Here is a 27564-nt window from a genome sequence, read left to right as displayed (position 1 = left end):
ATTGAAAGAGGGGACTGTAGCTTGCTTGTTTGCGAGCTAGCTTGCGATGAGAGCGCACGTTCTGCACACACACACACACACACACACACACACACACACACACACACACACACACACACACACACACACACACACACACACACACACACACACACACACACACACACACACACACATGCATGCTACTACACTTTATGGTGTCTATTTCCATATGTGCTGGTGCGTTCTGCGCAGCTTGCTTATGGCACATCCGTTCCCCGCCACCATTTCTTCGTCTGCACTGCTGCTGCTGATTTCGTCGTGGTGGGGGGTGTGCATGCACAACAACAACAACAGCAACAGCAACACACATACACTGCACTGCACTGCACTGCACTGGCTTGCCTCAACCCGACCCACGCTTGCGCAGCGTACACGCGGTCTAGCGAGACACCCCCGCGCGCAGAACTGCTTTCAACAAAAACCGCAACCAAAGCAGCGAAGCAACAAGTCAAACACACACTCCCAAGCTAAACAACAACGACACTCGCAGCACAAGATCAAGGAATCATCGCTGCCACGACAAAATAACAATCGTGCAATCGATCGTGTCTCACGTCCGTCCATTTTCTTCAACCACGACGGCGATCACACACTCACTCGTCCACCACAACCGCGCCTTCTGACTCAGCAACGACAGCCACCAACAGCAACACCATGACTGACCACGATCAAGGTTCCCCCTCCATGTCCACCGCCATGGAGGCCACCCCGACGATGCAGATGCAGACCAAGCCCTGCGCTCAAGACATGCGTGCAAGCATGATGAAGCCATCCCAGGCGACTTCCTCGTCCCCCAGCAGCAGCAGCGGTGCACGAGTGGAGAAGGAGTCCCGCACCTGGGATGAGATGCTCCAGGACCTGAGAACGGCGCTGGATGAAGACAGCGTGTCCGTTGAACACATCCACAGCATCCTTAACTCGTAAGCATGCCATATGCGCATGCATGACGCGTGTGCAAACTTGGGCAAGGCAGACGAGTGAAGAGAGGCAGCGTGTGCTTCCCACTGCCTCAAGCCAAGCAAAGCAGTTCATGGCCAGAATCTCACTCACGTCACGTGCTTGCTCGTATGCTTGCTGCCGCTGCACAGGTACAAGTCCCGAACGGAGGACTGGAAGCAGTTTGCCCACTTTGACGACCACTGGTATGGGATATGAGGTGGATGCGGTTGTGACTTTTCACGCGCCATGTCATTACTGCTGAGTATGTGTGTATGTCTGTGTGCTTGTGCGTCTTTTTCTGTGTTTGCTGTCGTGGTGCTGTCTCACATGCATGCTTTCTTCCTACAACAGCTACACGAGGAATCTCGTGGACAGCGGCAACGGCAAATACAACCTCATGCTCCTTTGCTGGGACATGGGGCAAGCAAGGTACATATTCCTGGCCGTAATTGTGCCTGTGCATGTGTCTGCGTCTGTGTGTTGTCGTTGCCCGTCAAATGGGGTACTGCTATTGGATCCATCCTCTGCTCTGTTGACCGTCTCCATGGGTACCTGCCTGCCTGCCTGTGTCCCTGTCTCCACTTCAGTTCCATCCACGACCACGCGGGGTCGCATTGCTTCATGAAGATCCTTGACGGCAACCTCGTGGAGGAACTCTTTGGCCCGCCACACGACCTCAAGGTCAGCTTGTATGCAAAAGGATTTTCCCCTTTGCCGACGTGTCTGTCTGTATATCGGTGTGTGTGTGTGTACGTACATGTGTGTGTGTGTCTGTCTGCACGTGTGTGTATGCGCACTGCTCATTGCTCACTGCTCATTGCTCACTGCTTGTTGTGTGGCACCATATGTGTGTGTGTGTGTGCTGTGTGCACAGGAGGGAGAGACGCTTTCACCGCTCGTGGAGGCAGCTCATGATCGCGATGGTGTCCTCTATATCAGCGGTGCGTAATGCGAAGGAACGCCTGTTTTTTTTTTTTGTTTTTTTTGTCGCCGTGCTGCTGTCGGTTGCAATGTGTGACATGTTGGCGATGTGCATTCTCTTCTCTCATACATGCTTGCGTTGCCGACGCCTATTTGTCGTGATGCCTTTGCTGATCGTTGTTGTTGGAGCAGATAAGATTGGCACACACCGCGTGTCAAACACAAGCCATAGCCGACGCGCCGTCAGCCTGCACCTCTACTCCCCGCCATACTCGGTAATCACTCGCCCATGTGTGTGTGTGTGTGTGTGTGTGTGTGTGTGTGTGTGTGTGTGTGTGTGTGTGTGTGTGTGTGTGTGTGTCTGCGACTTCATCTTGTCGTGCACACCCTGCTCCACCGACCACCCCACGCCTATGACGATGCCTCACCCAATCGTGTTCCTCCCCCCTCCCCACTTCTTCGCTTGACAGGAGTGTCACTGCTTTGATGAGCGCACGGGTACCAAGAGCACCTCTGGCTGCATCTCCTTCTACAGTGAATACGGCGAAGTTTGCTGCGACGATTGGAAAAGTGCGTTTGCGTGTGTGTGTCTCTGTGTCGGTGTGTGTGCGTGCGTGTGTCTGTGTGTCTGTGCTTGTGTCTGTGCTTGTGTAGACAGCGCTCAGCGCTCGTGCACGCCCTCTCTGTGCGCTTCGCTTCCCTCAGCTAACATCTTTGTTGCACCCTTTGCACTCCATCTCACTCCGCCCCGCCTTGTAGGTGGTGTTGCTGCCAAATCTGCAGACTACTGCTAAACAAACTACGTGCAAACACACTCTGTGTGTCGGCCACGACTAATCACTCCCGTTAAAACTGATGCCATGACCCTCTTCGTGTGTAGCTGCCTGCCTGTCTCCTTCTCCTCCTTTGTTAATGGTGCTGCCGTGATGTGTGATGTGTGTGGTCTTGTCTCTTTGTTGTTTTGTTGCTTCATTGAAGTCCTGTCTACAAATCATGGTGGTCGCTGACAAACAAACAAGCCAACAACAACATGCGCCGCCATCCACGTTGTCGCCCGTTTCTTCGTTCATTGCTGACTTTTGTTGGATATCTTTCAATAAACATCTGCATTTTGAGGACAGCAGTTGCCAGCCAGTGGTGGTGGTGGTTGATGCAAGACGCCGCCGAACACAACAGCAGCAGCAGCAGTAGTGGGAGAGATGATGAGCAGCTTGAGTGGATGGCAGTGGCGTGGGCTGGTGGTGGCCTTGGTGGCGCTTGTGGCTGCCAACTGGCTCAAGCCAGCTCCGGTCATCAAGCCTTACGAGTATGAGATCATCAACGAGATCTGGACACCCCAGGTCGGTGTGTGTGTGTGTGTGTGTGTGTGTGTGTGGGTGTGTGGGTGTGTGTGTGTGTGTGTGTGTGTGTGTGTGTGGGTGTGGGTGGGTGTGGGTGGGTGTGGGTGTGTGTGTGTGTGCGATATAGCGTCTCCCTCTCTCGTCTACCCTCTTTGCAAGCTCTTTCATCTCAACCACTCCGCCTTCCCATCCCCCTCCTGCCATCCACCCACCCTTGTTCCCCCTCCCCTTCCTCGCCTGGCAGGAGCAAAGTGAGCTCGCGGACATGGTGCGCAGCTACAGCGAGTTCTTCAGCGTCATCTCAGGTGCAGCAGCAGCAACTACACATGCAACTACAGAGCTTTCATTGATGCCAACCAAACCACCAACCCCCAAACACTTCCTCATTTGTACCTCGTCGTGATCTCACGCCCTTTCCACCACACACATGCACACACATGCACGCACATGGTAGACCAAACACCTGCCACGGACAACATCGGCGAGGCCGTACCGTACGATCCTGAGAAAGGATGCACGCATCCGCTCATGGTCCCGTCTCGCAACGGATCCCACTGCATCCTTGCCCCACGCCTGGACATTGGCAGGTAACACCACGCTGGCCCGCGCTCATGCTCGTGATTGTGCTTGTGTCTGTGCTTGTGCTTGTGTGTGTGCTTGTGCTTGTGCTTCCCCATGCAATCGTGCTCGTGCATTTGTCAGTGACTCTGACCATGGCATGCATTTGTGGGGTGCCTGGTTGGTCCTGCGTGTGGCCCTTCTTCTGCTTCTGCTTCTGCTGTCACTCGTCTATGCATCCAACTCACCACACACCAACACTCCCCTCCTTGCCCTGATCCATCGGCAAATGCAGGCATTATGTCCTGACGGGCGGCAACACGGGACTGAAGGAGTCGTACGACAAGCTGGTGAGCCGGCTCCTGTCGTTTGCGCAGTTCTTCATTGGCAGCAACAAGGACGCTCTGGCCCAAAACATTCCCTTGATTGATAAGCTGTTTGAGAGCCCCGCATACAAGAAGGCCGTGGACAAGGTCTGCCCGGGACACCCGTACCTCGACCCGTTCCAACTCGTAAGATAAACACCACTAGGGTAGAGGGGGAGATGATGGGATAAAGGGTGGGGGATGCGTGTCTCTGCTTATCATTCTGCATACAAGACACTGAGCCAGTATGTTACTGCTACGCACACTCGCACTCACTCTCACTCACACACATACACTCACTCACATTAACTCACTCACTCACTCACTCACTCACTCCCGCACGCACGCACGCACGCACTCACTCACTCCCGCACGCACTCACTCACACAACAATGACAACAACGTGGCAGGGAGTTATTGTGCAAATCCCTGGGCAGACGGTTGCCATGCACTACGATGCACCGTGGTTCTGGGGCGCTGACCGCATGCAATATCCAATCTGGTTGCTCGTCGTCATGCACGCCTCGGGCCTCTTCCACGACATTGACCTCCCACAGGTGTGTGTGTGTGTGTGAATGTACTGCGTTCATTCTTTCTCCAGCTGCCACCAGCTGCATGGCTTCGTCACACACACATAACCCCCTCCTCCACCTTGCCGCCCTCCGTTAACCACGTTGTTACCGACACACACACACGCGCGCGCAACAGATTCAGGGTGTGGCCTACATTCATCCGTGGAAGGTGGATAACATGACGGACGCAGACATTGCATCCACCTTTGGAGGCTCATTCTTCTTTCATCATGAAGGCCCTGAGCGCGCTCCAGGGCGCCTTGCCCCACGCCCAGGCTCCGCTATCCTTCTCGACGGCTCCAAATGCATTCATGGCACCGATCTTTACCTTCCCCCTGGCACCACGGATGCACCCATGATGCAAAAGTCTGTGTGTGTGTGTGTGTCTGTGTGTGTGTGTTTGCTGCTTTCTCACCCGTGTACCCCCTCCCCCCACAAAGACCTCACACACTCACACACACGTCTGCCTCCGCACCTTTCAACACGACAATCCCCGCCGTGTCGCCACAGGGACAGCAAGCCGAGCCTTGTGTACTCCTCGAAGAACACCCCGACCACCCCCACCCGGGACACGCTGTGGAACGTTGTGGCCGACGGCAAAGTCGTGACGACATACAAGTTCTCAGACCTGCGCATCGCCCTGGTGAGCCAATTCATGATGCCTGATGTGTGTGTGTGTGCGCGCGTGCGTGTGTGTGTGTGTCTGTCTGTCTGTCTGTCTGTCTGTCTGTCTGTCTGTCTGTGTCTGTCTCTCTGTCTCTCTGTCTGTGTCTGTGCGTGCGTGTTTGGCATTTGCTCAACATTCTCCGCTCTTCATGTGGTTTTGTCAGGTGTGGCGGTCAAAGTGCTTTGCATCCAAGGAAGAGAAGCGGCGTTACGACAACACCCCTCCCCTTGAGGTGAGCCCGGCACCTCGGTGGTGATGATGATGCAGTGGCGTCCACGTTGCAAGCGTGCTCAAACCACACAACGCAACACGGCGCATACCTGCTTGCACACACACTCACACACACACACTCACACACACACACACACACACACGCACACACACACACGTGTACATGTGCCAATATGTGCATCCCTACTCACCGCCGCCGCCACCACCGCCACTGTTATGAACGGGTGCAGCTGTCTGCCATCCTGGAGCGGCTGCGGGCGGATCTCGTGAAGCGAAACCGCATCGACAAGGACGCCGTCATTGCGCCCATCGACTTTGTACGCCAGCACGCGGAGAGATGAGATGGATGGGATTGCCAGCCATGCTGCTGTTAATGCTGTGACATGCCCCATGCACACACTCACGCTCACACTCACACTCACACACACACTCACACACACACACACTCACGCACTCACTCACTCACTCACTCACTCACTCACTCACTCACTCACTCACTCACTCACTCACACACACACTCACTCACTCGCTCACGCCTTACTCTGCGCTCACCCACTGCCTTCTGCAACACCAACACCTTCTTTGGTCTTGCAACGCGAATTGCAACCCCAAACTGTCCACTGGGTCTTTGTTCCTCCTCCTCCATAATGTTCCTGGCAGGCGACGCTGCTGCTGAACGAGTACGTCAACTACCCGCTCCCGCGCAACACGTGGATGCCGTACAACTACTGTGCACTTCCGCGCCTCTTTGGCGAGAAGCAGGGTGGCATTATCACCTCACTCCTCAAGCCCTTTTGCACCTAAACCCGCTGCGTGTTTCGCGTGTGCTTGCACCGGATGTTGCTCTTTCACTCAGTTCTTCCTTCCTTCCCTCCTTCCTTCCCTCCCTTGCTTCCTTACCTCTGTCCTGTCATGTGTTTGCCTTTGGTTACCCTGTGGCTGCTCTTTCCCAGTAAGCAAGCTCCTGTTCTTTCTCTATACATCAACAGCTGGTGCTGTTGCTTCCTCAACCGCTTGCTCCCGCCCCTTCGTCTTGCTTCCTTCTCTGTCTTCGTCGCCATTCTCTTTGCGTTCGCTTGCAGTTTCGTTGTGACAATCGTAGGTTTTGTTGCCCCACCCTTTCGTGGCCCACGTGCTTCTCTCATCTCTCACTCTTCGCAGCGCGGCTTGTTTCGTTGACATTACACCCCGAGTTTTGATTCATTCACAAGGGAGATACGACCCGTGCTGCACATGTACATGTGGTCTGAAGGAGGGAGGGGGAGACAGCTGGAGGTGTATTTGCGCTGTTGTGGACACCGTTCCAAACACGTACACAAGAAGAGAACACACCATACATGCGACACACCCTTGCCCTTGCTGCCTCGGCTGCAACCATATCACTTCCGCTCCTGTATGCTACCGCCAACACCACCACCACGATGGCGCGAGCGGACAACAACAGCATCAAGTGACACGGGTGTCTCCCGCAACGCTTCCCCCTCATTTATTTCAACACCGCTCTGACCACCACCATCACCACCATCACCATCGTCACCATCGTCATCAGCATCATCGCGAGTGGTGGCATCTGTGATGTCGGGTTTGGGCGCGGGCAGCAGATCAGGGAGGACTGCTTGGTACTCTGACGACACGAAGGTAACATGGACACGCAGGAGAGAGGTGAGTCAGTTGGTGGCTAATGGGCGATTGGGAGGAGTGGGAAGAGGGGGAAAGGAGGAGAGCGCTCACAGCTGAAAGGAACATAGAGCTTGAAGGAGAAGAGACTCGATAAGTACACACGCGCGCGCGTCCTTACGCACACACGCACGCGCATACATGAATACATACACACACGCACACAAACACACTTTGCACGCACCTTTGCCAACTTTAACGCTGCGCCGCGGCCGGTATGTAAACGGGTCTGGACCCACCGCCCTCATCTCCGCCAACATGGCGTTACGATAGATCTCCTCCCTCCGCTCAGGCGTGATCTCACCTGGTCGCGTCTCGCGACGCACGCGCACCACCAGTTGCTCGTCGCCGTTACCACTGCCACCAACGCCACCGCTACCATCACTGACGTCAACATGCGCCACGTGACCCCGACCACTGCAATCACCATCACATTGAACATCCATATCATTCGAGCTCACCCTGCACTCGGCCGTGTTTGTGGTGTTCGTGTCGCCATCACCACAGCCGCCGCCATCGCTGCCACCACCTGTGCGTCCTTGGCGATGCTTCTTCGCCTTGCTTTCCCCACGCCCATCACCATTCACATGACCAGCATCATCACGACCACCACCATCAACACCAGGTGCAGACGTGGACGTGTCTTCCGTGTGCTGCAATCGTCGGAGTGCTGCTGCTCGCGCAGCCTCTGCAGCCGTCATTGGCTGACCCCGGCCACCGCCACCACCACTGCCACGTGCCGCTGTTGCTGTTGCTGTTCGTGTTGGTGTCGGTGTTGGTGTGAGTGGGGCTGTGCCGCCCCCGAGCCGCTGCCCAGTGTGACCTGTGCCGGCAAACGCGGGTGTCTGCGTGCCACCCGTACTGCTGCTGCCACCGGTGTGAGGATGAAATGATGACGATGCTGCTGTTGACGCTGATGATGTTGTTGATGATGACGCACCTTGCAGTTGCCTCCCACCCGATTTGGTCCAGTGAAGCTCGTCATACTCCTTGCGCAACTGCCGGAACAGGTCCCAGAACTTCCGGTCGTGTTTGCTGTGAACCATGTGTGCCAGTTCGTGAAGCAAGGTCTGGATGATGACGTGGTAGTGCCGAAAGCCTTCAAAGTCGTCCGTACGCAACCGAAGCGCAATCACCTGTCCTTTGTTCTGGTTGTATCCGAGCAAGCACGAATCTGTCACGCCGACGATGCCTGTTTCCAAGCTCGGCGCAAACTCCTTCAGTATGCCAACACGCCAGCTGCACAGGCATGAGGAAGGGAGGACCAAAGCAAAACGGTGAGTGCGAAGCAATAGGGGAGTTGGCTGAGAAAGAAGCAATGGACGTCAGTTGCTGGCAAACAAGCGGCGTCGCACGCTACCACGCATGATCGCACAGGCAAAATCGAAACGCCTCAAATACATGCTCGCGCCCATACCAACATCCACACACGCATGAAAACGAACACACACACACACACGCACATGCACGAACACGTACACACACACTCTCTCTCTCTCACACACACACACTCTCTCTCTCACCCTCATCCTCACTCACTCACTTGTGCTTCTTCATGATGGCGTATATGTTTGGGTCCGCGGCGAGGCGCTTGAGGAGGTCGAGGGCGGCCGATGCCGGCGGTGCTGCTGGGTCGCCTGAATCGGGGAGCGGCTCAAGTGCACCAAACAACATCTCCTGGGCTGCCATTGGCGATGTGGTGACAACCGCTCCACGCTTTGCCAACGCCCGCTCCCGCGCCTCGAATTTCTGCAGTTGTGTGTGTGTGTGTGTGTGTGTGTGTGTGTGTGTGTGTGTGTGTGTGTGTGTGTGTGGTGGTGGTGGTGGTGGTGGTGGCGGCGGTGGTGGAGAGAAGAGAGAAGGTGTGCGTGTGTTGTGAATAAGTGTATGTGCGTGTGAGAGGGAGAGAAGAGTGTATGTGTGTGTGTGTGTGTGTGTGTTGTGCTTGTGCTATATGAGTGGGTGTACGCCATAAATCAAATGTGTAGTGTCATGGCCAGTCAGTACATACCTGCTCGGTCTTTTTGAGCTGCTCAACTTGGCTTTGCTGTGTGCCAACAAGCATCATGGTCGTGCGCTTGCGCAGCTTCAAATCTGAGAGCTCCGTGTCGTCCTGTAGCTGCCGACTGTTCGCCAGGAAAAAACCCCCACACCCATGTACGCAAGCGATGAATGGTGATGAGCAATTTGAGCCAAGGAAGGGAATAGGAAGTACAAGCCTTCAGAGAAGCCGCAGCACACGCAGAGAACGCACTACAACTTTCACGAAAGTATAACACACTCACTCGCGCACCCACTCGTCCACACGCACTCGCACACACCTCTTGTGCAAGAGCTTTTGGTTGTGCATCTCCACGTTGGCCAGCTCAGCCAAGCGAGCTTTCAAATCGCCTGCAGTGCAGGAGGTGCAAGAGTGAGCAGAAAACACGCCAGCAAATGGATCGTGCACCTCATGGTGTGACTCACCCTCTTCGTCCTCACCGTTGGCACAGTCTCATACACGCACGCACCCGCACGTACACACATGCACACACACGCACGCACGCACGTACACAATACACGCCACGCAACAACTGTTACAACCACAACTACAATCACACATACCGACTGTTTCCATGGCCGTCGTGTCAATGGTGTACTTTGATTTTCCATACGACACAACAACCACACGCTGTGGCTGGTCTTCCTGTTTTGTGTCTCCCTCCATCTTGCCTGCCTGCCTGCCTTTGATGGGTGGTTGGATAGACTCGGTTGATGGTTGGATGGCGGTGGTTGGTTGGATGTGCGAGGTTGACGAGAAATGAAGCAACGCGGATGATGACTGAGCTATTCAAGTTGGGAAGATTTGTTGATACTGTCGTCAATTTTCGGCTGTGTTTTGGTTTTCATTGACGGCGGTGGTGAAGGAGGCTGTCATCGTTCCTTCCTTTGCCTGTGCGTGCGTGACACGATGGCCTGCTTTGGCATACCGCTGGAGACCCTCATGCTTCCAGCCACTCCAGGAGGTGTGTGTGTGTGTCTGTGTGTCTGTGTCTGTGTCTGTGTCTGTGTGTCTGTGTCTGTGTCTGTGTCTGTGTCTGTGTCTGGCTGTGTGTGGCTGTGTGGCTGTGTGGCTGTCTGTCTGTCTATCTGTCTTCTGTCTGACTGTCTGCCTGCCTACCTGCCTGTGTGTCTGGCTGTCTCTCTGCGTCCTTCCTATGCGCCCGTGCAACTTCACTGCCTCTTCTGTCCACCGTCTCACACACACACACACTCACATAATCATAACCACACACCTTCCGCAGATCCAAAGCTGCCACAAGTGCTGGTGTTTGTGTGCGAATATCTTCGCGATGCGTGCGAAAAGTGGAGAGTGGATGGCCACCCAAACCAGTTCTTGCAGATGACGCTGCCCATGTTCGACCGCGACCTGTACGTCTTAGTTTCCGCCCTTCCAAATCTGATGTTGCCCACGCTGCTTCTCGCCATCGAAGCGGGTCTAGCGAGCCACTATCTTTTTTGTTTGACTTGATCTTCTCACAGCAGCACAATACTAACATTGCACTGCTTGCACAGGTTTGCGCGTGTCAAGCGAGAAGTGAACAAAGGCAACCTCCAGGCGTGCAAGTCCGTTCCCTGCGCATTTCGCCTCCTGAAGGTGCGCAACCATGCACACCCACACCCCTGTGTGCGTTTGAGTTTGGGGCTGGCGCGTTGACGTGCTTGATGCTGGCACGTTCGTTGCGGCATACCCTCTTGCTTGCTTGCGTGCTCTTTCGCATATCAAGTGTGCAGTCTCGTGCTCATGGCCAATCTTGGTTGCTCAGACCTTCCTGCGCGAGCTGCCATCGCCCATCATCCCGGAGCCCCATTACGACACGTGCCTGACCATCTGCGAGGAGATGATGCAGCAGTGCGTCGCCACCATCACCACCCACGACGCCTTTGCACCTCTCGCCACGGCCGTGCTGGGCCGCAAGTCCCCGATTGCAGCGGAAGAGCTGAAGAGCGTGAAGGCGACATTGGCAGAGGGATGGCGGCGCAGCGAGATCGCGCTGACGGCAGGTCAGTCAACAGCCGCTCCCATTGCTTAGCATTGACATGGATTTGTGGATTTGAGGGATGCTGGATATGTGCTGGTGGTTGAGGCATTGGAGCGATCATGTAGGAGTGGGGACTGCCTGCAAGATGGGTGAGCGCCGTGGTTGCTGGTGTTGCATGTGTGTCACGTTGCTGCGTTGCCCATGTCGTCTGTAGATGAGGAGGTGCGATGTGCGGCCTTTGACGCAGTCTTGGACGAGCTGGCGTCCCACCCGCGCACGCACAGCACAGACATGGAGGAACTCTTCTTCCTTAGTCTTCCAAAGCACAACAGGCTCGCCATCGAATTTCTATGTGCGTGTGTGTGCGTGTGTGTGCGTGTGTGTGTGTGTGTGTGTGTGTGTGTGTGTGCGTGTGTGCGTGTGTGTGCGTGTGTGTGTGTGTGTGTGTGTGTGTGTGTGTGTGTGTGTGTGTGTGTGTGTGTGTGGGTGTGTGTGTGTGTGTGTGGGTGTGGGTGTCCCTGGGTGTCCCTGTGTGTGCACCTCTGTGTGCACCTCTGTGTGTGTGTGTGTGTGTGTGCGTGCACCTCTGTGTCTGTGCCTGTGTCTGTGTTTGTCTGTCTGGCTGGATGTACACACTTGCGTGTGTCTGGGACAGTCGCGTTGCGCTGCCATCCAGCTGAAGCAGCTATCGCAGTGTCATCACCAGCTCATCAATCCTGCACCCGTGTGTTTGTCACCTGTGCAGGCTCCAAGATTGGAGAATGGCACCTGTCGTACCTGTCCGCCCTCCAGCGCAATGACCCAAGTGCTGCCACTACCGACCCAAACGCCGCTCCCGTGAGTGCCTGCAAGCATGCACGAGTGTGTCGTACACTTCTTTCCCCTTGATGATGAAAGGAAGTTGTTCATTATTTTGTCCTTACGTGACCTTCTTCACCGACCACAACGCACATACGCACGCACATGTGTGGGTGCGCCACACACACACACACACACACACACACACACACACACACACACACACACACACACACACACACACTAGGACCCAGGATCCCGTCTCCGCTTCATCGATGCCATTGCTGTTCAGTTTGCGCCACACGTGTTGCGCCCGTATGCAATCGTTACCGGTGCGCTTGTGTCTGTGTCTGTGTCTGTGTCTGTGTCTGTCTGCCTGTCTGTCTGTCTGCCTGCCTGCCTGCCTGCCTGCCTGCCTGATTCTGCCGGCTATTCTATGCGCCTGGACTCGATTGCGAGTGTCACGGGAGCAACATGTGACCCAACCGCCTGTGTCTCCCAATCCTTCACGTCAGACTCGACACCAAAGTGGAAACGAAAGCGCCTGCAAGTGATGTTCTTCAAGCTCTTGGTGTCGCTCGTACGACGAAAGGTGAATCATATTCGTCGCTTCCTCCGTGCTTTGCTCGTCATGCCACGGGCTCTCTACCATATCACACAGATAACGGCAACTGCAGCGCCATACGACAACTCCCTGCACACCCAACGCATAGGCGCCCATGCGCACTACCCACACATACAATACACACACACACACATACACACACTGATATGCACATACACACACACTGATATGCGCACACACACACTGATATGCACATACACACACACTGATATGCACATACACACACACTGATATGCACATACACACACTGGCGTGCGCACGCGCGCGCGTGCACACACGCATGCCCATCTCTGCAATGTTGGATGTGACAGTTTAACCGGTTGACGGCGCAGGAGCGACACCAGCTCGACCAACCGCACGAAGCGTTTCTCCACTCCATCATCGCAGCACACTGCACAGGGTGAGATACATGGTACCTGCTGATCGTCATCACAGTAAGCGGTGTTGAATCACTGCTGCTGCTTCCTACTACTCACGACATGTGATTGCCACCTCTATTTGTGTGTGTGTGTGTGTGCAGGCAACCGCTCGCAAATGCTTTTGCTCAGCCTCAGGTATGTTGTAGTTCATCACAGCATGATTGTGTGTGCGTGTGTGTGACTTGTTGCTGACGCATCTGTGTATTTCTGTGCGTTGTTGTTCGCGTCAGCTCATGTCGTTTCGCTTGACAGACACGCGAAGAGCGCATCGTCTCCTTCTCGTCCGTCGATACATTGAGGTGCACCCATTTGTGCACATGGACGTACTGCTGCCTCGATTCTTGCAGTCTATGTTGCGCAACACACTCGCACGCGCACAAGCTCTCATCTACATACACATTGCGCACACACTGACGTGCACACACACGCACACACGCACACACGCACACACGCACAAACATACACACACGTACGCACAAACAAACACGCACATACACACGCGCACGCACATACACTCGCGCACGCACAAACATACACACACGCATTCACATCGACGCACACGCACGTTCGTTCTGCCTTCATAATCCTGGTTTGCGCCCGCCAGTGTCGGGAAAGAGCACGCGAGCGGCGTGGATGTGTCCTCTCTCTACTCGGGCGACCGGCGCGTGGTGTATCCCGTGCTGGACACGACTGGGCATGCAGCGGAGGGGGTCACAGTGACATATGCGCGCAACAACGACGCAAATATGTTCGTGGTGGTCGCACACGCGGTCAAGCAGGCGCCCAGCCGTGAGCGAGGCGCGCGTGGGGAACAAGGGACACTGGAGGATTACACGCACCAACAGCAACAGCAGCTGCTGCATTCGATGCAGCAACAATCGGCGTTTGTCCAACATCACAGTCACCACCACCTGCATGATCAGCATCAACATCATCATGTGGGGAGCGACGCGAGCGCATTTGGCGATGGATTGGAGCACAACAATGCCCCACGCATTTCAATCGACAACCTCACACACGGCGACGATGATGATGATGATGATGATGATGATGATGATGATGATGATGACGATGACGGCGATGATGAGGACGGGCACGAGGGTGGACTATCTCTTCACCACGACAATTTGAGTGCCAGTCAAATTCCGCTAGCACAGGTGTGCCATCACTTCTGTGCTTGCTTTGACGGACGAGTGTGCGTTGCTTGCGCTGGCATCACGTCGCACCCACTTGAATCATCACTTGTTTATTACCGCACACTCTCTGCCCCTGTCTTTACGCCTCACTGCCTGTACACACTCGACACACACCACGACGCACATGTTGTCAGACACCACTGTTGGCGCCGACACCACGTCCTGGATCAGCAGAACCGCAACAGCGAATTGACACAACGCTGCCGCTCGTCGACGTGAGTTTGCGTGCGTGCGTGCGTGCGTGCATGTCTTTGTGTAGCTGTTTGGCTATGACATTGCTGTGCAGGAACTCTCGGAGGTGAATGTGCTGCGTTGCATTTCCCCCCCCCCTCTCTCGCTGGCCTTGAACGCAGCTCACGCATCACCGTCATCACCATCACCACCACCACCACCACTGCGGGCTATATTTGCGTGCAGGCGCAATGGCTGCATTCCCTGCAGCTTGAACGACACGAGAAACAGTTGCTGGAGACGTGCCCACTCCTGCGCGAATGGTTGCAACTCAAGTACCACCCAGCAGACCCAGACACAAACGTATGCGCAGATGTTGTGGTGAAAGGTGCTCGCATGCTGCACGAATGATCGCTGTAACACTGTTGCAGTTGGCATTGATGTTCTCGCTGTTGCCGTTGTTGCATTATTCTGCTCATCTGTTTGAGCAGTCTGTGCACACACGCCCTATTGTTGCGTATTCCACCAGCATGTGCTGGGAAAGCTCACATGTCTTGGTGTGCTGTTGTGTCTCTGCAGCCGCAAACGCTGGCGCTCAGTGCTCTTCAGCGCGTGAGCAAAGAGGACATTGAACACGCAGACAACCTGCAGGATGGGGGCGACAATGCAGCAGAGCAACAACAACAACAACAACAACAACAACAACAACAACAACAACAACAACAACAACAACAACAAGTGGCGGTCGTGCCACCAGGTGAAGGCATTATTGATTTGATATTCGATCGAGGCGTGCACGGAGGACTCGAAACAACTCGGGTATGAACAGCTGGCGTAATTAGTGTGAGCGTGCGCTCGTGCGCGTGTGTGTGGGTGTGGGTGTGTGGGTGTGGGTGTGGGTGTGGGTGTGCGCGCGCTTTCGTCTAACACTGCCGTTATCAACCCCTCACACGTGTGTGCCTGTTATCCTCTTCCCATCTCAGCTCAACATCCATGAAGCGCCTGCCCCCGCCGACGCCATCAACTACGACTTCGTCTTTGCATTTCCGAGGTTGGTCGCTGGAATGCGTTAGAGCCGTGTGGTCATGCGCATCCTTTGAACGCTTGAGTTTTGTCCTGTTGTGATGAGCAAATGAGGATGTACAAACGCTCACAAGTGATTCACCCTCATGCACACACACACACACACACACACACACACACACACACACACACACACACACACACACACATACACAAAAAAAAACACACAAAAACACACACACACACAAAAACACATACGCGCACGATTGCAGGACGGTTGACACGGCCCGGGATGAAGCCACGTCGTTGGCAGCAAGCAGCCCAACATCAAACTTCCTCGCCTTCAGCACCAAGGTGCGAACAACTGCACGTGTGTGTGTGTGTGTGTCTGTGTGTGCGCGGCGACTGTGCTCCAGGGGACCTTCACCCATGCTTCCTTCCTTCCTTCCATCCTTCCATCCTTCCTTCCATCCATCCATCCATCCTTCCTTCCTTCCTTCCTTCCATCCTTCTTCCTCACCACGGTTGGGTGCTTTCGCGTTCGCTGGGTTTGTGTTGCAGAATCACAAGACAAAGCCGCATCTGGCAGATGAACACACCGAACTCCTCAACACCTGGTCGGTGGCCTGGAGTGCCACAGTGCTTTGTTTTCCACCCCATACACACGCACGTATGCGCACATGCACACACGCCCACATACACACACATACACACATATACACACACCCCACAGCACCTCACCCTCAGACATCCTCGCACCTTCAACACCATACACCCTCCTCCCCTCATACATGCATGCGCATGCCTCCAACCACCAGCTTGCCCAACAAGACAAAGACAATTGCAGAGACGGGCGCATGTGAAGTGTGCCAGCGCGCCATCTCTTCCGGCCCCTCCCTCGCCCGCTCACACCGACGAACTGTGTGCAGGTGCACATTTGATTTGTTCGCAATGTGTTTCGCATGTCCGTGCGCGTGTTTGGATGGTTGTGTGTTGTTAATCCCTGGCTTTATGTTTCCGAACGCTGATCATGCGTGCGTGTGTGTGTGTGTGTGTGTGTGTGTGTGTGTGTGTGTGTGTGTGTGTGTGTGTGTGTGTGTGTGTGTGTGTGTGTGTGTGTGTGTGTGTGTGTGTGTGTGTGTGTGTGTGTGTGTGTGACTTGTTGCTCGTCAGTCTCCACAAGTTCTCATGCTGTCGTTCCCCCCCCCCCCCATTTGACCCGTGTGTTCGCAGGTACTGCTCTCGGCGGTTGTGTCACGACTGCTGCAAATCGGCCTTCGTTGTCCCGAGCTACATGCTGATCAAAGCAAACTTTCAGGTGCACATGCACGCTTGCCCGTTTGCGTGCGTGTGCGCCAGTGACAGTGCTCTCCACACCTACAACGCATGATCTACCGCATCTGCATCTCACGTTCCTCGACACAACATGATCAATCAATCACCCGTGCTTACAGGAACACAAGCTGTGCAACCAGTGCCATGATCACCTCGTTCTACATCAGCACAAACCTCTGGTCCTCTTGGACCATGCCAGCCCCGCATTCATCAAGGTGGGAGGAGGGTGTCGCCCACCTGGAATTCCCGCCATGTAGCTGCTCTCCATGTCAGAGGACATCCATTCTCCGTGTCATTTTCACTTTACAAAACACAGGGCACATCCATCGCCGCACATACGCCCGTGCTAATGCCTCTTCTCCTGCCACTTCTTTCTCTTTCGCAACTCACGCATGCACGTGCGCTTGTGCACACTACTGATTGTTTGCAGCACGTTGGGAAGCAGCGCATCTTGCAGATTTACCATTTGCGATCGGAGATACAACAGCTGCTGTACTACTACATCCTTCCAGGTTGGTTGTCAGGGACGCTCAAAGTTGGTGATTTTTGCATTCACTATGGGCGGTATCATGACACACACATACTGCTTCACACACTCTTCACGAACACACTCACGCGCGCGCACACACACGCCCTCTTCACATACACACACACACACATACACACACACACTCACTCACTCACGTACACATACACACACACCCTCACACATACACACGCTCAACACACCACACACACGACACACACACAACACACGACACACACGGCAGGGTGTTCTTCACGTGACAGCCTGGTGGCACTGCTGCCTGAGGACCTGCTTGGCTACATTGTGCAGTTTTCCATCCACGATGGCCCACGGGTGTCCATATCGGACCTCGTCGCCCTCCACCGCCGTCGCAGCACCATCATTCCCCGCCTGCAAAGCGTGCGTCGGCTGCTTGAGAGACACGTGCACGCGTGCCCCTCGTGCCTGCAGGCAACGAGCCCGCGCGCATGCTGCGCACTCGACCACTGCAAGCATTGGGACGCTGCCAACGATGACCCTTTGCACACGCAGATGGCAAGAAGCCGAAACGCCAGCACGAACCACTCGTTCCATTCCAACCGCACCATCACCAGCACTGGCAGTGGTGTACACGGAGGTGGTGGCGTGAACGCAAGCATGCCTTCCGTCGCGTACACGGCGCAGCTGTCCAACCTCAACGTGAGCGGCCTTGAGGCACTTGATGCCGGTGCTGGCCGTGGTGATGGCACAGAGAATGCAGCGAAGGAAGGGAATGGCACACGTGCTGCTCGCCCGAGTCAACACCACCCGAGCACAGCCAGCAGTGCTGCGGATGAGAGTTCAGACCACGGGTCACGGTTCATTCACATTCAGCGTGATTCCCTTCGGCTGTGCCGATCCTGCCTTACATATGGACACGAGGAATGCATGGATGCCTCCACGGGGGAGTGTGCGCGGTGCGTGTTCCTGCAGCAGCAGCAGGAACAAGAGGGGCAATACGCGGATGCTGATTTTGGGCTGAGCTTCCTTGGCAAGAACGGCGGTGGGTCCACTGCTCGTGAGCACGTGGATGCGTTGTACTGCCCAACCCCGCGCCCCATCAGCGGCACCTTGAACAACATTCATGCCGACATGGTTTTGTTTGACCATGTCATCCCCGATCACTTCGCGTGACCCTTGGAGGATGCAAGGCATGGATGGTGTGCGCTATTTGTGACGTGTCGTTTGTTGCGCATTCGTGTCCAGTTTGGGCGTGCTTTGCACGCATGTGTTATAGGCAAGTACAGGAACATCATTTGAATGTGGAGGTCCCGTGAAATGACAAACACACACACACACACACGCACTTGTTTCGTTTGCTTTGCAGCATTTGTATTGTGTTCGCGAGTGGCATTCATTCCAGCCAGCTCATCATCAGCAGGTGTAAGAAACAAAAACAACAACACTGTGGGGCGCGTTGCAACGCAGAACAGTCAGTCAGCACAAAAGACGTTGCAAGCATCGAACAACGGCAACAACATAAGAAGGGCAGACAAGGCAAAGTGGTGACAGTGCTTGGGGAGTGTTTGGTTTCTGTCGTTCTCGCATGCCGAAAAAAAAAACACACACACACACAAGGAGGCACGTAACAAGCAAGCGAGTGGGGAAGGAATGAAGAAGAGGTGGAAGCAACGAGCGTCAACGCACAAGTCAGTGCACACACAACAAAGGAGGGGGTGTGCAAGGAAGGGCCGGCAAAGAAGGAATGACATGAACAGTAAAGGATCAACAAGACCAAGGAAGAGGGTCTTGTTGTCTCGCACCACCGCCACAAGAGTGAGGATTTGTTGCAATTGCGCGGGGAATTGCTGCTGCTGCTGCTGCTGCTGTCATGCACGACTTAGAAGAGCTTGACCTCCTTCTTCTTGCCGTTCTGCTTCCACTTGGGCAGGGCGTTGAACTCTGCGCGCGTCATCTTGAAGATCTTCTCAAACTCCTCGTCCTCGAGGTACTGCTCCTTGGCGGTGACGTCGACCGTCTCTGGCACAGGGCCATCGCGCAGCAGCTCATAGGGGTACTTCTTGTTGCCAGACCACTCGTCGAGCGCAGCCATGGCGTCGACGCCCTCAACCTCGCTGCCAAGCTTGGCCTTGAGCTCCTCGTAGCTCATGCCCTTGGACCACATGTCGTCGTCCCACGCGTGGAAGTGGCAGCGGAAGTTGGTTGGCTCAAAGCCCTGCTTGATCTGCATGATGCACGTGTCGTCGACGGTGCGGCCAGAGGGATCTGTCTTGACGTAGTCGACGGCAGCCTGCAGCGCGCCCTTCTTCTCCTCGGGGTTGGCGTTCTGGCCAATCCACACAAACACCTCAAAGTAGGTGTCCAGCAGCATCACATCGTCCTCAATCAGATCCTATCATGGTGTGAAAGTGTGTGTTGTGGGAGATTGGTGTGAGGAAAGGAAGAGGGCGATGGTGCCAAGTGTGAAGGGATAAGGAGAAACGTGTGTTGCGCAGCACTCGGATGTGCCAGGCACGAGACAGCAGCAAGGTTTCCAACAATATGGACGCAAAGCAAACGGCACATTGAGAGAACAACGGCTCAAACAGCAGCAACAACAACAACAACAACAACAACAACAACAACAACAACAACAACAACAGCAACAACAACTCAAACAGCAGCAACAGCAACAGCAACAGCAACAACAACAACAACAACAACAACAACAACAACAACAACAACAACAACAACAGCAACAGCAACAACAACTCAAACAGCAGCAACAGCAACAGCAGCAGCAGAAGAAGAAGAAGAAGCAGCCCTCACGTTCTGATCAAAGTCGAAGATCTCCTCGACATAGAAGTAGCCGCGGGCGTTGCTGCACTGGAACAGGCGGGGCTCGTGGTACTCCTGGATGGCCTGCTCCTTGAACTCGGCGTAGGTGGGGCGGCCCTGTGTGTCAATGTCCCAGCCAAGACCCTGCCAGAACTCCTTGGGCTCCTGGCCCTCGGTGATGGCCTCAAAGCTGGCGCCGCGCTTGGGGCACACGCGCTTGACAATCTGCTTGGCGTACTCGCGCTCGTCGCCGGTGCAGCCCTTGCCGAACCACAGGAAGACGTTCTGCGGGGTCTCAAGAATGAAGACGTCGCCAGAGTTGAGGGACTTGGGCTCCTCGTCAACCTGGATGGCGCGCGTGTTCCACTCGTTGGTGCCGCGGACCTGGAACAGGCGGGTGCCGTCCGTGTCGTATGAGTCCTTGTCGTCGACGTTCTTCCAGCCAGAGGCGTGGCCGCCCTCGTGCACAACCATGCCGCCAAACTGCTTCATGACGAGGTAGAAGTGTGGGGGCTCCTTGTTCTGCACCACGCGCACCTGCACGGGGGCGCCGCCGTACTTGTCGTCGAGGTCGACGGCGTGCTTGGCAGAGGCGCCGCGCTCGTCCTGGGACGACTTGTTGCCCTGCCAGAAGTAGATGATGTACTCCTCCTTGCTGTTGCGCAGGTACGTGTACAGCATCACGTACGAGTCGCCAGAGTAGAAGTGACCGTACTGTTCCTTGGGCACAGGCGCCATCTCAAAGTTCTCGATGCGCCACACCTCGAGCTTGCCCGTGCCGTCATCGGGCAGGGTCGCCTTCTGGCGCTCACCCTGTTTGATGGTGACAAAGCAAGGGTGAGTAAGCATGTGAGTGAGTGAGTGTGTGTGTGTGCGTGTGAGCGTGTGTGTGTGTGTGTGTAAGCGTGTGTGTGTGTGAGAGCGTGTGTGTGCGTGTGTGTGTGTGGATGATGAAAGCGCGAAAGCAACGAATGAAAGTACGAGCGAGCATCGTGGGTGCAAGAGAATAATGACAACAACAAGAGTACGCCATTCCGACGACGCAAGGCACGTCTAAACGCTCACACATGTACAACCACGTGCACGCACCGCGCTGTGAAGGGTCGCGGCAGAGAACTGCTTCTTGATAAACTTCTTCTTGCGGATGCCGGTCTGGCCAGGGAGGAGGGCGTTGGGCTCCTTCCAGCCGGGGAAGTTCTGCTTGAACAGCGGCGTCTCGCCACCCTCAACAACGCGAGTGACAGGGGTGTGGTGGGGGTACCTGTGTGCGGTTGTGTTTGTTGAGAAATGGACACCAGCAACAAGACACAACAGGGGAACAGGTGGTGAGGCGGCGGCTGTGTGAGTTGACGAAAGGGCAGCTAGCTAACCCACGCACACGCAACTGCTCGCCTGCCACGCACGCACACACACACACACACACACAAAACAAAACACACGCACACACACACAAAACAAACACACACACAACACACACGCACACACACACAGAGGACGCTCACCCCTTGGTCTTGAGGAAGTCCATGCCGGTGCGCATGGAGAAGGCGCGCTCCTCCTTGGTGGCGCCCTTGCCGACCCAGACGAAGATGCCAGCGGGACCGCAGTCCAGGATGAAGGCGTCGTTGGTGTCGAGCATTTCCTGCTTGTAGGGCTTCTCCTCGACAGGGGTGACCTGCATGGAGCCAGAGGCATCGGACACGCGGTACAGTGTGACGTTGGCGGCGGCGGCACGCGAGTGCTTGGCGTCATCGCCACCCTCCTCGGCGGACTTGATGCGCGTGGGCTTGCTCACGCCAAACTTCTCCCAGAACAGGGAGTCGTCGTCCTTGCCCTGGTCGATGAGGTGGATCTTGGCCTTGCCACCGCGCTCCTCGTCGCGGATGCGCTTGGTGACCTCGAGGGCCTTGGACTTCTCCACGCGGCTGGCGCCCTTGCCGTTCCACTGGAAGATGTCCTTGCCGGCATCGAGCACGAACACGTCGCCCTCGTTCATGCTGCTTGGGTCGAGCTTGACCTGGGACACACGGATGTTGCGGCGGCCCTTGATGTGCAGGAGGCGCGTCTCGTAGGCGTCGCGGTCGACGTGGCGGAAGCCGGTGGCGACACCGCCCTCGAGGTAGCGCAGGCCGTTCTTGAAGAGGCCGAGGAACTCGTCCGACTCGTGGTTCTGCACCTCGCGATGCTGCACGGGCTCATCGCCGAGCGACTGGTCGAGCTCGACCGTCTTGTACGCGGCCACGCCCTGCTCATCCTGGCTGGAGTCCTTGCCGAGCCAGAAGAAGATGTTGCGCTGAAGCGCACCATGCACCTCCTGTTTCGGTGTGTTGAAGAGGGGGGTGGGTGGTTGAGTCGAGATAATTGTGCACATGCATCGTGATGGGTGCAATGTCAGTTGGTGTCGGGTTTCGTGCATGCACGTTGAACAGAGAGAGAGAGAGTATGTGTGTGTGTGCGTATGTGGATGTGCGTGTGTGCCTATGTTTCCAAGTGCAGGCAGCGGCAGAACAGACGAAAAACGCCAATACAAAACAATAGCACCAGATCTCACACGAACACACAAAAGCGGCACGCTCGTAGCCACGAACACACACACACACACACCTTGGTCTGGAGGATGATGTAGGCATCGCCCTCGTGGAGCTCGCCCTTGTGTGCCTTGTCATCTGGGTTCTTCTTGACGACGGCAAGCTTCTCCACGCGCCAGATCTCAAGACCGGGCTTCTGGCCGACGCCGGTGAAGCTGGGGTCGAAGACGGTGGGAACACCCTTGGGAGCCTCGTAACCTGGTGGGAAACAAACAGAGAAACGGCAAAAGAAGCGACAAGTGTCAACGTTGTGCCAGATGCGAACGACGAGGGGAGTGGTGGGATGTGCTTGCATGCATGCGTGCGTTCGAATGCTAGCGTGTGGCTTGAGCAGAGAACAGGAACACACTCCAATCCAAAGGAAAGGAAAGGGGATCGAAGAGAGGCAAAAGATAGACTTCCAGCTGCCACATCTGTCTCGTTGTGGTGCTCCATTTGTTTGAGCACGGGAGGCGGTGACGTGACAGCGACACACCCACATACAAACACGCACACACACACACAAACAAACAAACAAAAACACACACAAACCACCACCACCGCCTCAGTGGACCAGACTTGTTTTGTTGCACAACGTTGGTGTGCTGCTCTCTCATGCACAGCGCTCGCCTCCAAGCTTATCATCGCACGCACGTACCCATGCTGGTGGTGGTGGGTGGATGGAGTCAGAGAAGGACAGAGATGGGAAGGAGGAGACGCTGAGCTGGGCACTGGCTTTCTTGTTGCTTCTTTGCGTTTGGTCGTTGGTTGCGGGAGTTGAGAATGCACTGCCACAGGAAAGGCCGACAAGAGCAAAGACTGCCTGCAGGCAACCAACCAAAAGCAACAGAGTACAGCTGTGCACGACGAAACAACGAAAAACAACCACGAAAAGCCCCCACACAACAAAACCACTGCCAAATACGCAACACGCCCACTGACGAATAAGAAAATCGGTGTCTATCTTTCATTAAAATGTCAATCACAGAAAATATCGAATTGTGCAGAAATTTTGTAACAGTGTCCATGACAAATCGTAACAACTTCACATCGAATCCAGCACCTCGTCCTAAAAAATAAATTGTTGTGTTCACAGTCACGACAGCATGAGTGTGTGTGTGCGTGTGCGTGTCTGCGTGTCTGCGTGTCTGCGTGTCTGTGTGTGTGTGTGTGTGTGTGTGTCTGTGTCTGTGTCTGTGTCTGTGTCTGTGTCTGCGTGTGTGCTTGCACACATCCATCTGTGTGACATACACATACAACCATCATGTCACACACGCAACAAAGTATGCAGCGCTGCAAAACACTCACTGGGAGGATGGGGCGGGAGGTTTTGGGTCGTTTCGGTGACAGGGTGCCTGGTGTACTTTCGACCGCTGTTGCCTGCTGTTGTTTGGGTTGTCCTTGCTGCGCCGTGCGCTTTGCCTGCAACCTCTGCTGCTCATGCAACAGCGTGAACACGCGCTGTGCCTCAGCCTTGACGCCGTCAACCTGCAAAAAGCAACAAGGGCAGGGCACAGGAAGGGAGAAAAAGAGAGAGAGAGAGAAAGCGAGAGAGAGGGATAGAGAGAGAGAGAGACAGAGAGAGGGGAGGGGGAGAGCGAGAGAGAGAGAGAGAGAGAGAGAGATAGAGCGAGAGAGAGGGATAGAGGGGGGGGGGAGGGAGGGAGAGAGAGAGAGAGAGAGAGGGAGGGAGGGAGAGAGAGAGAGAGAGAGAGAGAGAGAGAGAGAGAGCGAGGGAGGGGGAGAGACACAGACAGACAGACAGACAGATAGACAGACAGATAGATAGACAGACAGACACACACACACACACACACACACACACACACACACACACACACACACACACAAACACAGAACGGTGGCATTGGGGTTCGATTGTGGCGCATGAGTGGTTGTCTCCCACTGTTGTGATTTCGAGGCTGTTTGGGGGGGGGGGAATGCACAGCAGATGCCGCAGCGACACCAAACATTCAAACACTTGCACACCACTTTACACACCTGTTCCCAGAGATACACAATGTGATCTTGAAGCAGGTTGCCTGCAAGAACAACGACAAAGCGTTGAATGAACAACGATGAGAACTGGTTTCAAAAAGAGTAGGGGAAGAGAACCACAAAGCATGGCGCTCAAATACACTCACACACACACACACACACACACACACACACACACGCTCACACACACACACACGCTCACACACCTCCATGCGATGACCACGTCTGCTTGATGCCGTTTTCGATGGGCCGCAAGGAGTTGGTCTGCATTCAGTACACACACACACACACACACACACACACACACACACGCAGTTGAAAAATCTAGCCAGTAAGAATGAACACGCACCTATTACCCTTACTACACGACATTCAGTGCATGGCAAACTCACCGCATACAAGCCCACCACATACAAGCCCAACACATGCAAACCCACATATGCACGCACCTTGGCTTCGCGCTTCAGTCGTCGAAGCTCTGCTCGCAATTTGGCGTGCCTGTCAAGCTCCTAACCAAAGAACAGCAGCACCACATCAAGGTAAGGGTCATGCAGATATACACACACGCACGCACGCACACACGCACAAACACACAAACACACAAACACACGCGCGCACAGCTGTGCCAGCACAACACACCGTGTTAATGTCTGTGATGATGGTTTGAAGGCTGTTTTCTCCTGAGGGCTGTGGTGCGCGCTGGCCTGCAGGGATATCTCCGGGCACAGGCAGCGCCTCTGGAATCTTGAACACGTTGCGGAAGCAGTACAGCTGAAACAAAAGGAGAAGGACGAGAAGGACGAGAAGGACGAGAAGGACGAGAAGGACGAGAAGAGCATGAGTTGGCAGCAAAACCTCTCACACTGTTTGCATCCACGAATGTACACGCATATGTGCGCAGCCATACGCAGATCCACAGCTCTTCTCTCACTCTCTCACACGCACACACACACGCACACACGCGCACACGCGCACACACAAACACACACACGCGCACACGCGCGCACACAAACACACACACGCACAACACACGCGCGCACACGCACATACAAGATGCTCACCTCAAACTTGTCAAAGTATTTGTCCACTGCATCCTGCACAAAGTTCACAACAGCAGTGACAGCCTGATACAAGCACATATATACACATGTGAGCACAGAGAGCAGCTACAAACAGACGTATACACACGAACAAACACACGTACACCACGTACACACAATATGCACACAACATGCACACACAAACCACGCAAGCAGCAACGCACATTACTCTCCCTTTGCCATACCTTCCACACGTGATCTGGTTCTTCTCGGAAAGGGCTGCTGCTGCTCTCCAGCAAGAACGTCTTCAATGAATCCGCAGAAAGCAACACATAGTCGTTCACAGCGTTGATCACTGTGTGTATGTGTATGTATGTGCGTGTGTATGTATGTGCGTGTGTGTGTGTGTGTGCATGTGTGTGTGTGTGTGTGTGTGCGTGTGTGTGTGTGTGTGTGTGTGTGTGTGTGTGTGTGTGTGCGTTGTGTGGATGTCAGTCACCGCTGAAGGGCAAACAACGCAGGCGCATGCACACAAGACACAAGACACAAAACACACCGAACCGGAAGCAAACATCACAAACCCACGCTCAACCCAAGAGCGATCTTTTTTTTTTTTTCCTGCAAGCTCACCGAGATCAATCACTGTTGTTGGCAGGAACCCGAAGAACTGTGCCTCCAGCTCATAGGTCGGCAGCTCCTCCATGATGCCTGCTGCTGCTGCTGCTGCTTGATGTGAGATGCGACGTGAGAGCGGCGACGTTGAGGACGTTGACTTGCCCTGCCGCAACGGTTTCGAAACACAACAGTTTACAACAGCACAAAATTGTGCAACAGCCCAATCTCAAAAACAAGACAACTTGATTTCTTTTCCTTGCAGAAAATTCATGCACACCATGAACAATATCCGTGCCCGCCACGCTGGCGGGTTCTTGCATTTTCGCCCCCACTTTCTGTTCTTCTCTTGTTCCGTGCACGTGGCTGCCAACGTTCATTCATCCAACCTCCTCGACAACCAAGCGGCCAGCCAGCCAGCCAGCCAGCCAAGTTCCCCGCCACGTGCAACGACGACGTTCTCTTCACTGCAAGATGGCGTGATGACCTTTCCTTGGCTCAAGGTGCGCCCGACGCTCGCTCCCTTCAACATCTCCTCTCTTCACCCACGTGAATGCCACGATGCATGAGACCAAGGTGTGTACTCACCTGCGCTTGCTACCATGCCATGTGGCTTCTCCTCCTCCTTTTTTTTGGTTGGATATGATGCATAACTTTTTTCCCCGTCGTATCGACTATGACGACCTTTCCTTTACATTGGCTGCTGGCCCTCTCTTTCTGAGGGGCGCATGTGCAGCCAATTAAGTTCGTCACGCTCTGATGTGACTTACTTGCCAGTGATCGCTGATCCAACCACCTTCAGTACCGCCGCACTTTTTTGCTTGCCCACACATACGCAAGCGCGCCTCGCTTGCACATCCTCTCATGTCTTACCCCACGCTGATCATAAGCTCACTTCGTGCCACCCACTTGTGTCGATTGTGTGAACAGGTCGACAAGCTACCGTGATGACCTATCACTCGCGCCAATCAAAGCCTCTCTTCCCCGGACACCTCGTGAAGTAACAACGTACGTGCAAACGCTGCACAAAAGACACCCTGCTTCTCTCTTCTCCCACTTGTGTTTTGGTTGGATATGATGCATAACTTTTTTCCCCGTCGTATCGACTATGACGACCTTTCCTTTAT

At 54.8% G+C, this 27564-nt stretch overlaps 6 protein-coding genes across 6 annotated transcripts; 3 read left to right on the top strand and 3 right to left on the bottom strand.

The window, feature by feature from the left end:
* The first annotated feature begins 178 nt into the window (after window positions 1-178).
* On the top strand, window positions 179-3010 carry PTSG_11984 (cysteine dioxygenase type 1). The gene is made up of 8 exons (XM_004995783.1): window positions 179-962; window positions 1131-1184; window positions 1333-1410; window positions 1569-1662; window positions 1856-1922; window positions 2095-2177; window positions 2373-2472; window positions 2662-3010. The coding sequence occupies exons 1-8, from the start codon at window positions 697-699 to the stop codon at window positions 2694-2696; spliced, it is 777 nt and encodes a 258-aa protein (XP_004995840.1). The 5' UTR covers window positions 179-696; the 3' UTR covers window positions 2697-3010.
* On the top strand, window positions 2991-6895 carry PTSG_11983 (uncharacterized protein). The gene is made up of 10 exons (XM_004995782.1): window positions 2991-3242; window positions 3487-3547; window positions 3697-3829; window positions 4096-4312; window positions 4576-4722; window positions 4874-5103; window positions 5248-5380; window positions 5568-5636; window positions 5866-5952; window positions 6296-6895. Exons 1-10 carry the CDS (start codon window positions 3102-3104, stop codon window positions 6437-6439), a joined length of 1362 nt encoding a protein of 453 aa, XP_004995839.1. The 5' UTR covers window positions 2991-3101; the 3' UTR covers window positions 6440-6895.
* Window positions 6822-10144, bottom strand: PTSG_03256 (uncharacterized protein). The gene is made up of 6 exons (XM_004995781.1): window positions 9917-10144; window positions 9634-9703; window positions 9324-9438; window positions 8856-9061; window positions 7497-8551; window positions 6822-7259 (listed from the first exon to the last, which is right to left on the bottom strand). Exons 1-6 carry the CDS (start codon window positions 10017-10019, stop codon window positions 7015-7017), a joined length of 1794 nt encoding a protein of 597 aa, XP_004995838.1. The 5' UTR covers window positions 10020-10144; the 3' UTR covers window positions 6822-7014.
* Window positions 10145-10182: 38 nt separating this feature from the next.
* Window positions 10183-18787, top strand: PTSG_03255 (uncharacterized protein). The gene is made up of 23 exons (XM_004995780.1): window positions 10183-10317; window positions 10597-10723; window positions 10868-10949; window positions 11119-11356; window positions 11549-11686; window positions 12080-12171; window positions 12380-12464; window positions 12648-12724; window positions 13069-13157; window positions 13278-13311; window positions 13429-13475; window positions 13781-14333; window positions 14507-14587; window positions 14790-14906; window positions 15123-15362; window positions 15527-15594; window positions 15839-15920; window positions 16128-16183; window positions 16385-16495; window positions 16800-16884; window positions 17021-17116; window positions 17332-17413; window positions 17672-18787. Exons 1-23 carry the CDS (start codon window positions 10263-10265, stop codon window positions 18577-18579), a joined length of 3543 nt encoding a protein of 1180 aa, XP_004995837.1. The 5' UTR covers window positions 10183-10262; the 3' UTR covers window positions 18580-18787.
* On the bottom strand, window positions 18756-23545 carry PTSG_03254 (scinderin). Its single transcript, XM_004995779.1, has 6 exons — window positions 23446-23545; window positions 22825-23006; window positions 21726-22534; window positions 21313-21484; window positions 20215-21036; window positions 18756-19798 (listed from the first exon to the last, which is right to left on the bottom strand). Exons 1-6 carry the CDS (start codon window positions 23447-23449, stop codon window positions 19286-19288), a joined length of 2502 nt encoding a protein of 833 aa, XP_004995836.1. The 5' UTR covers window positions 23450-23545; the 3' UTR covers window positions 18756-19285.
* A 104-nt stretch (window positions 23546-23649) lies between these two features.
* Window positions 23650-26682, bottom strand: PTSG_03253 (uncharacterized protein). Its single transcript, XM_004995778.1, has 9 exons — window positions 26456-26682; window positions 26071-26180; window positions 25847-25909; window positions 25425-25556; window positions 25235-25294; window positions 24992-25049; window positions 24789-24829; window positions 24096-24275; window positions 23650-23856 (listed from the first exon to the last, which is right to left on the bottom strand). The coding sequence occupies exons 1-9, from the start codon at window positions 26526-26528 to the stop codon at window positions 23833-23835; spliced, it is 741 nt and encodes a 246-aa protein (XP_004995835.1). The 5' UTR covers window positions 26529-26682; the 3' UTR covers window positions 23650-23832.
* Window positions 26683-27564: the final 882 nt, after the last annotated feature.

Source organism: Salpingoeca rosetta (assembly GCF_000188695.1).
Source record: "Salpingoeca rosetta unplaced genomic scaffold supercont1.7, whole genome shotgun sequence".
In the NCBI taxonomy this organism is placed as follows: Eukaryota; class Choanoflagellata; order Craspedida; family Salpingoecidae; genus Salpingoeca; species Salpingoeca rosetta.
This window is presented reverse-complemented; position numbering and strand designations above follow the sequence as displayed.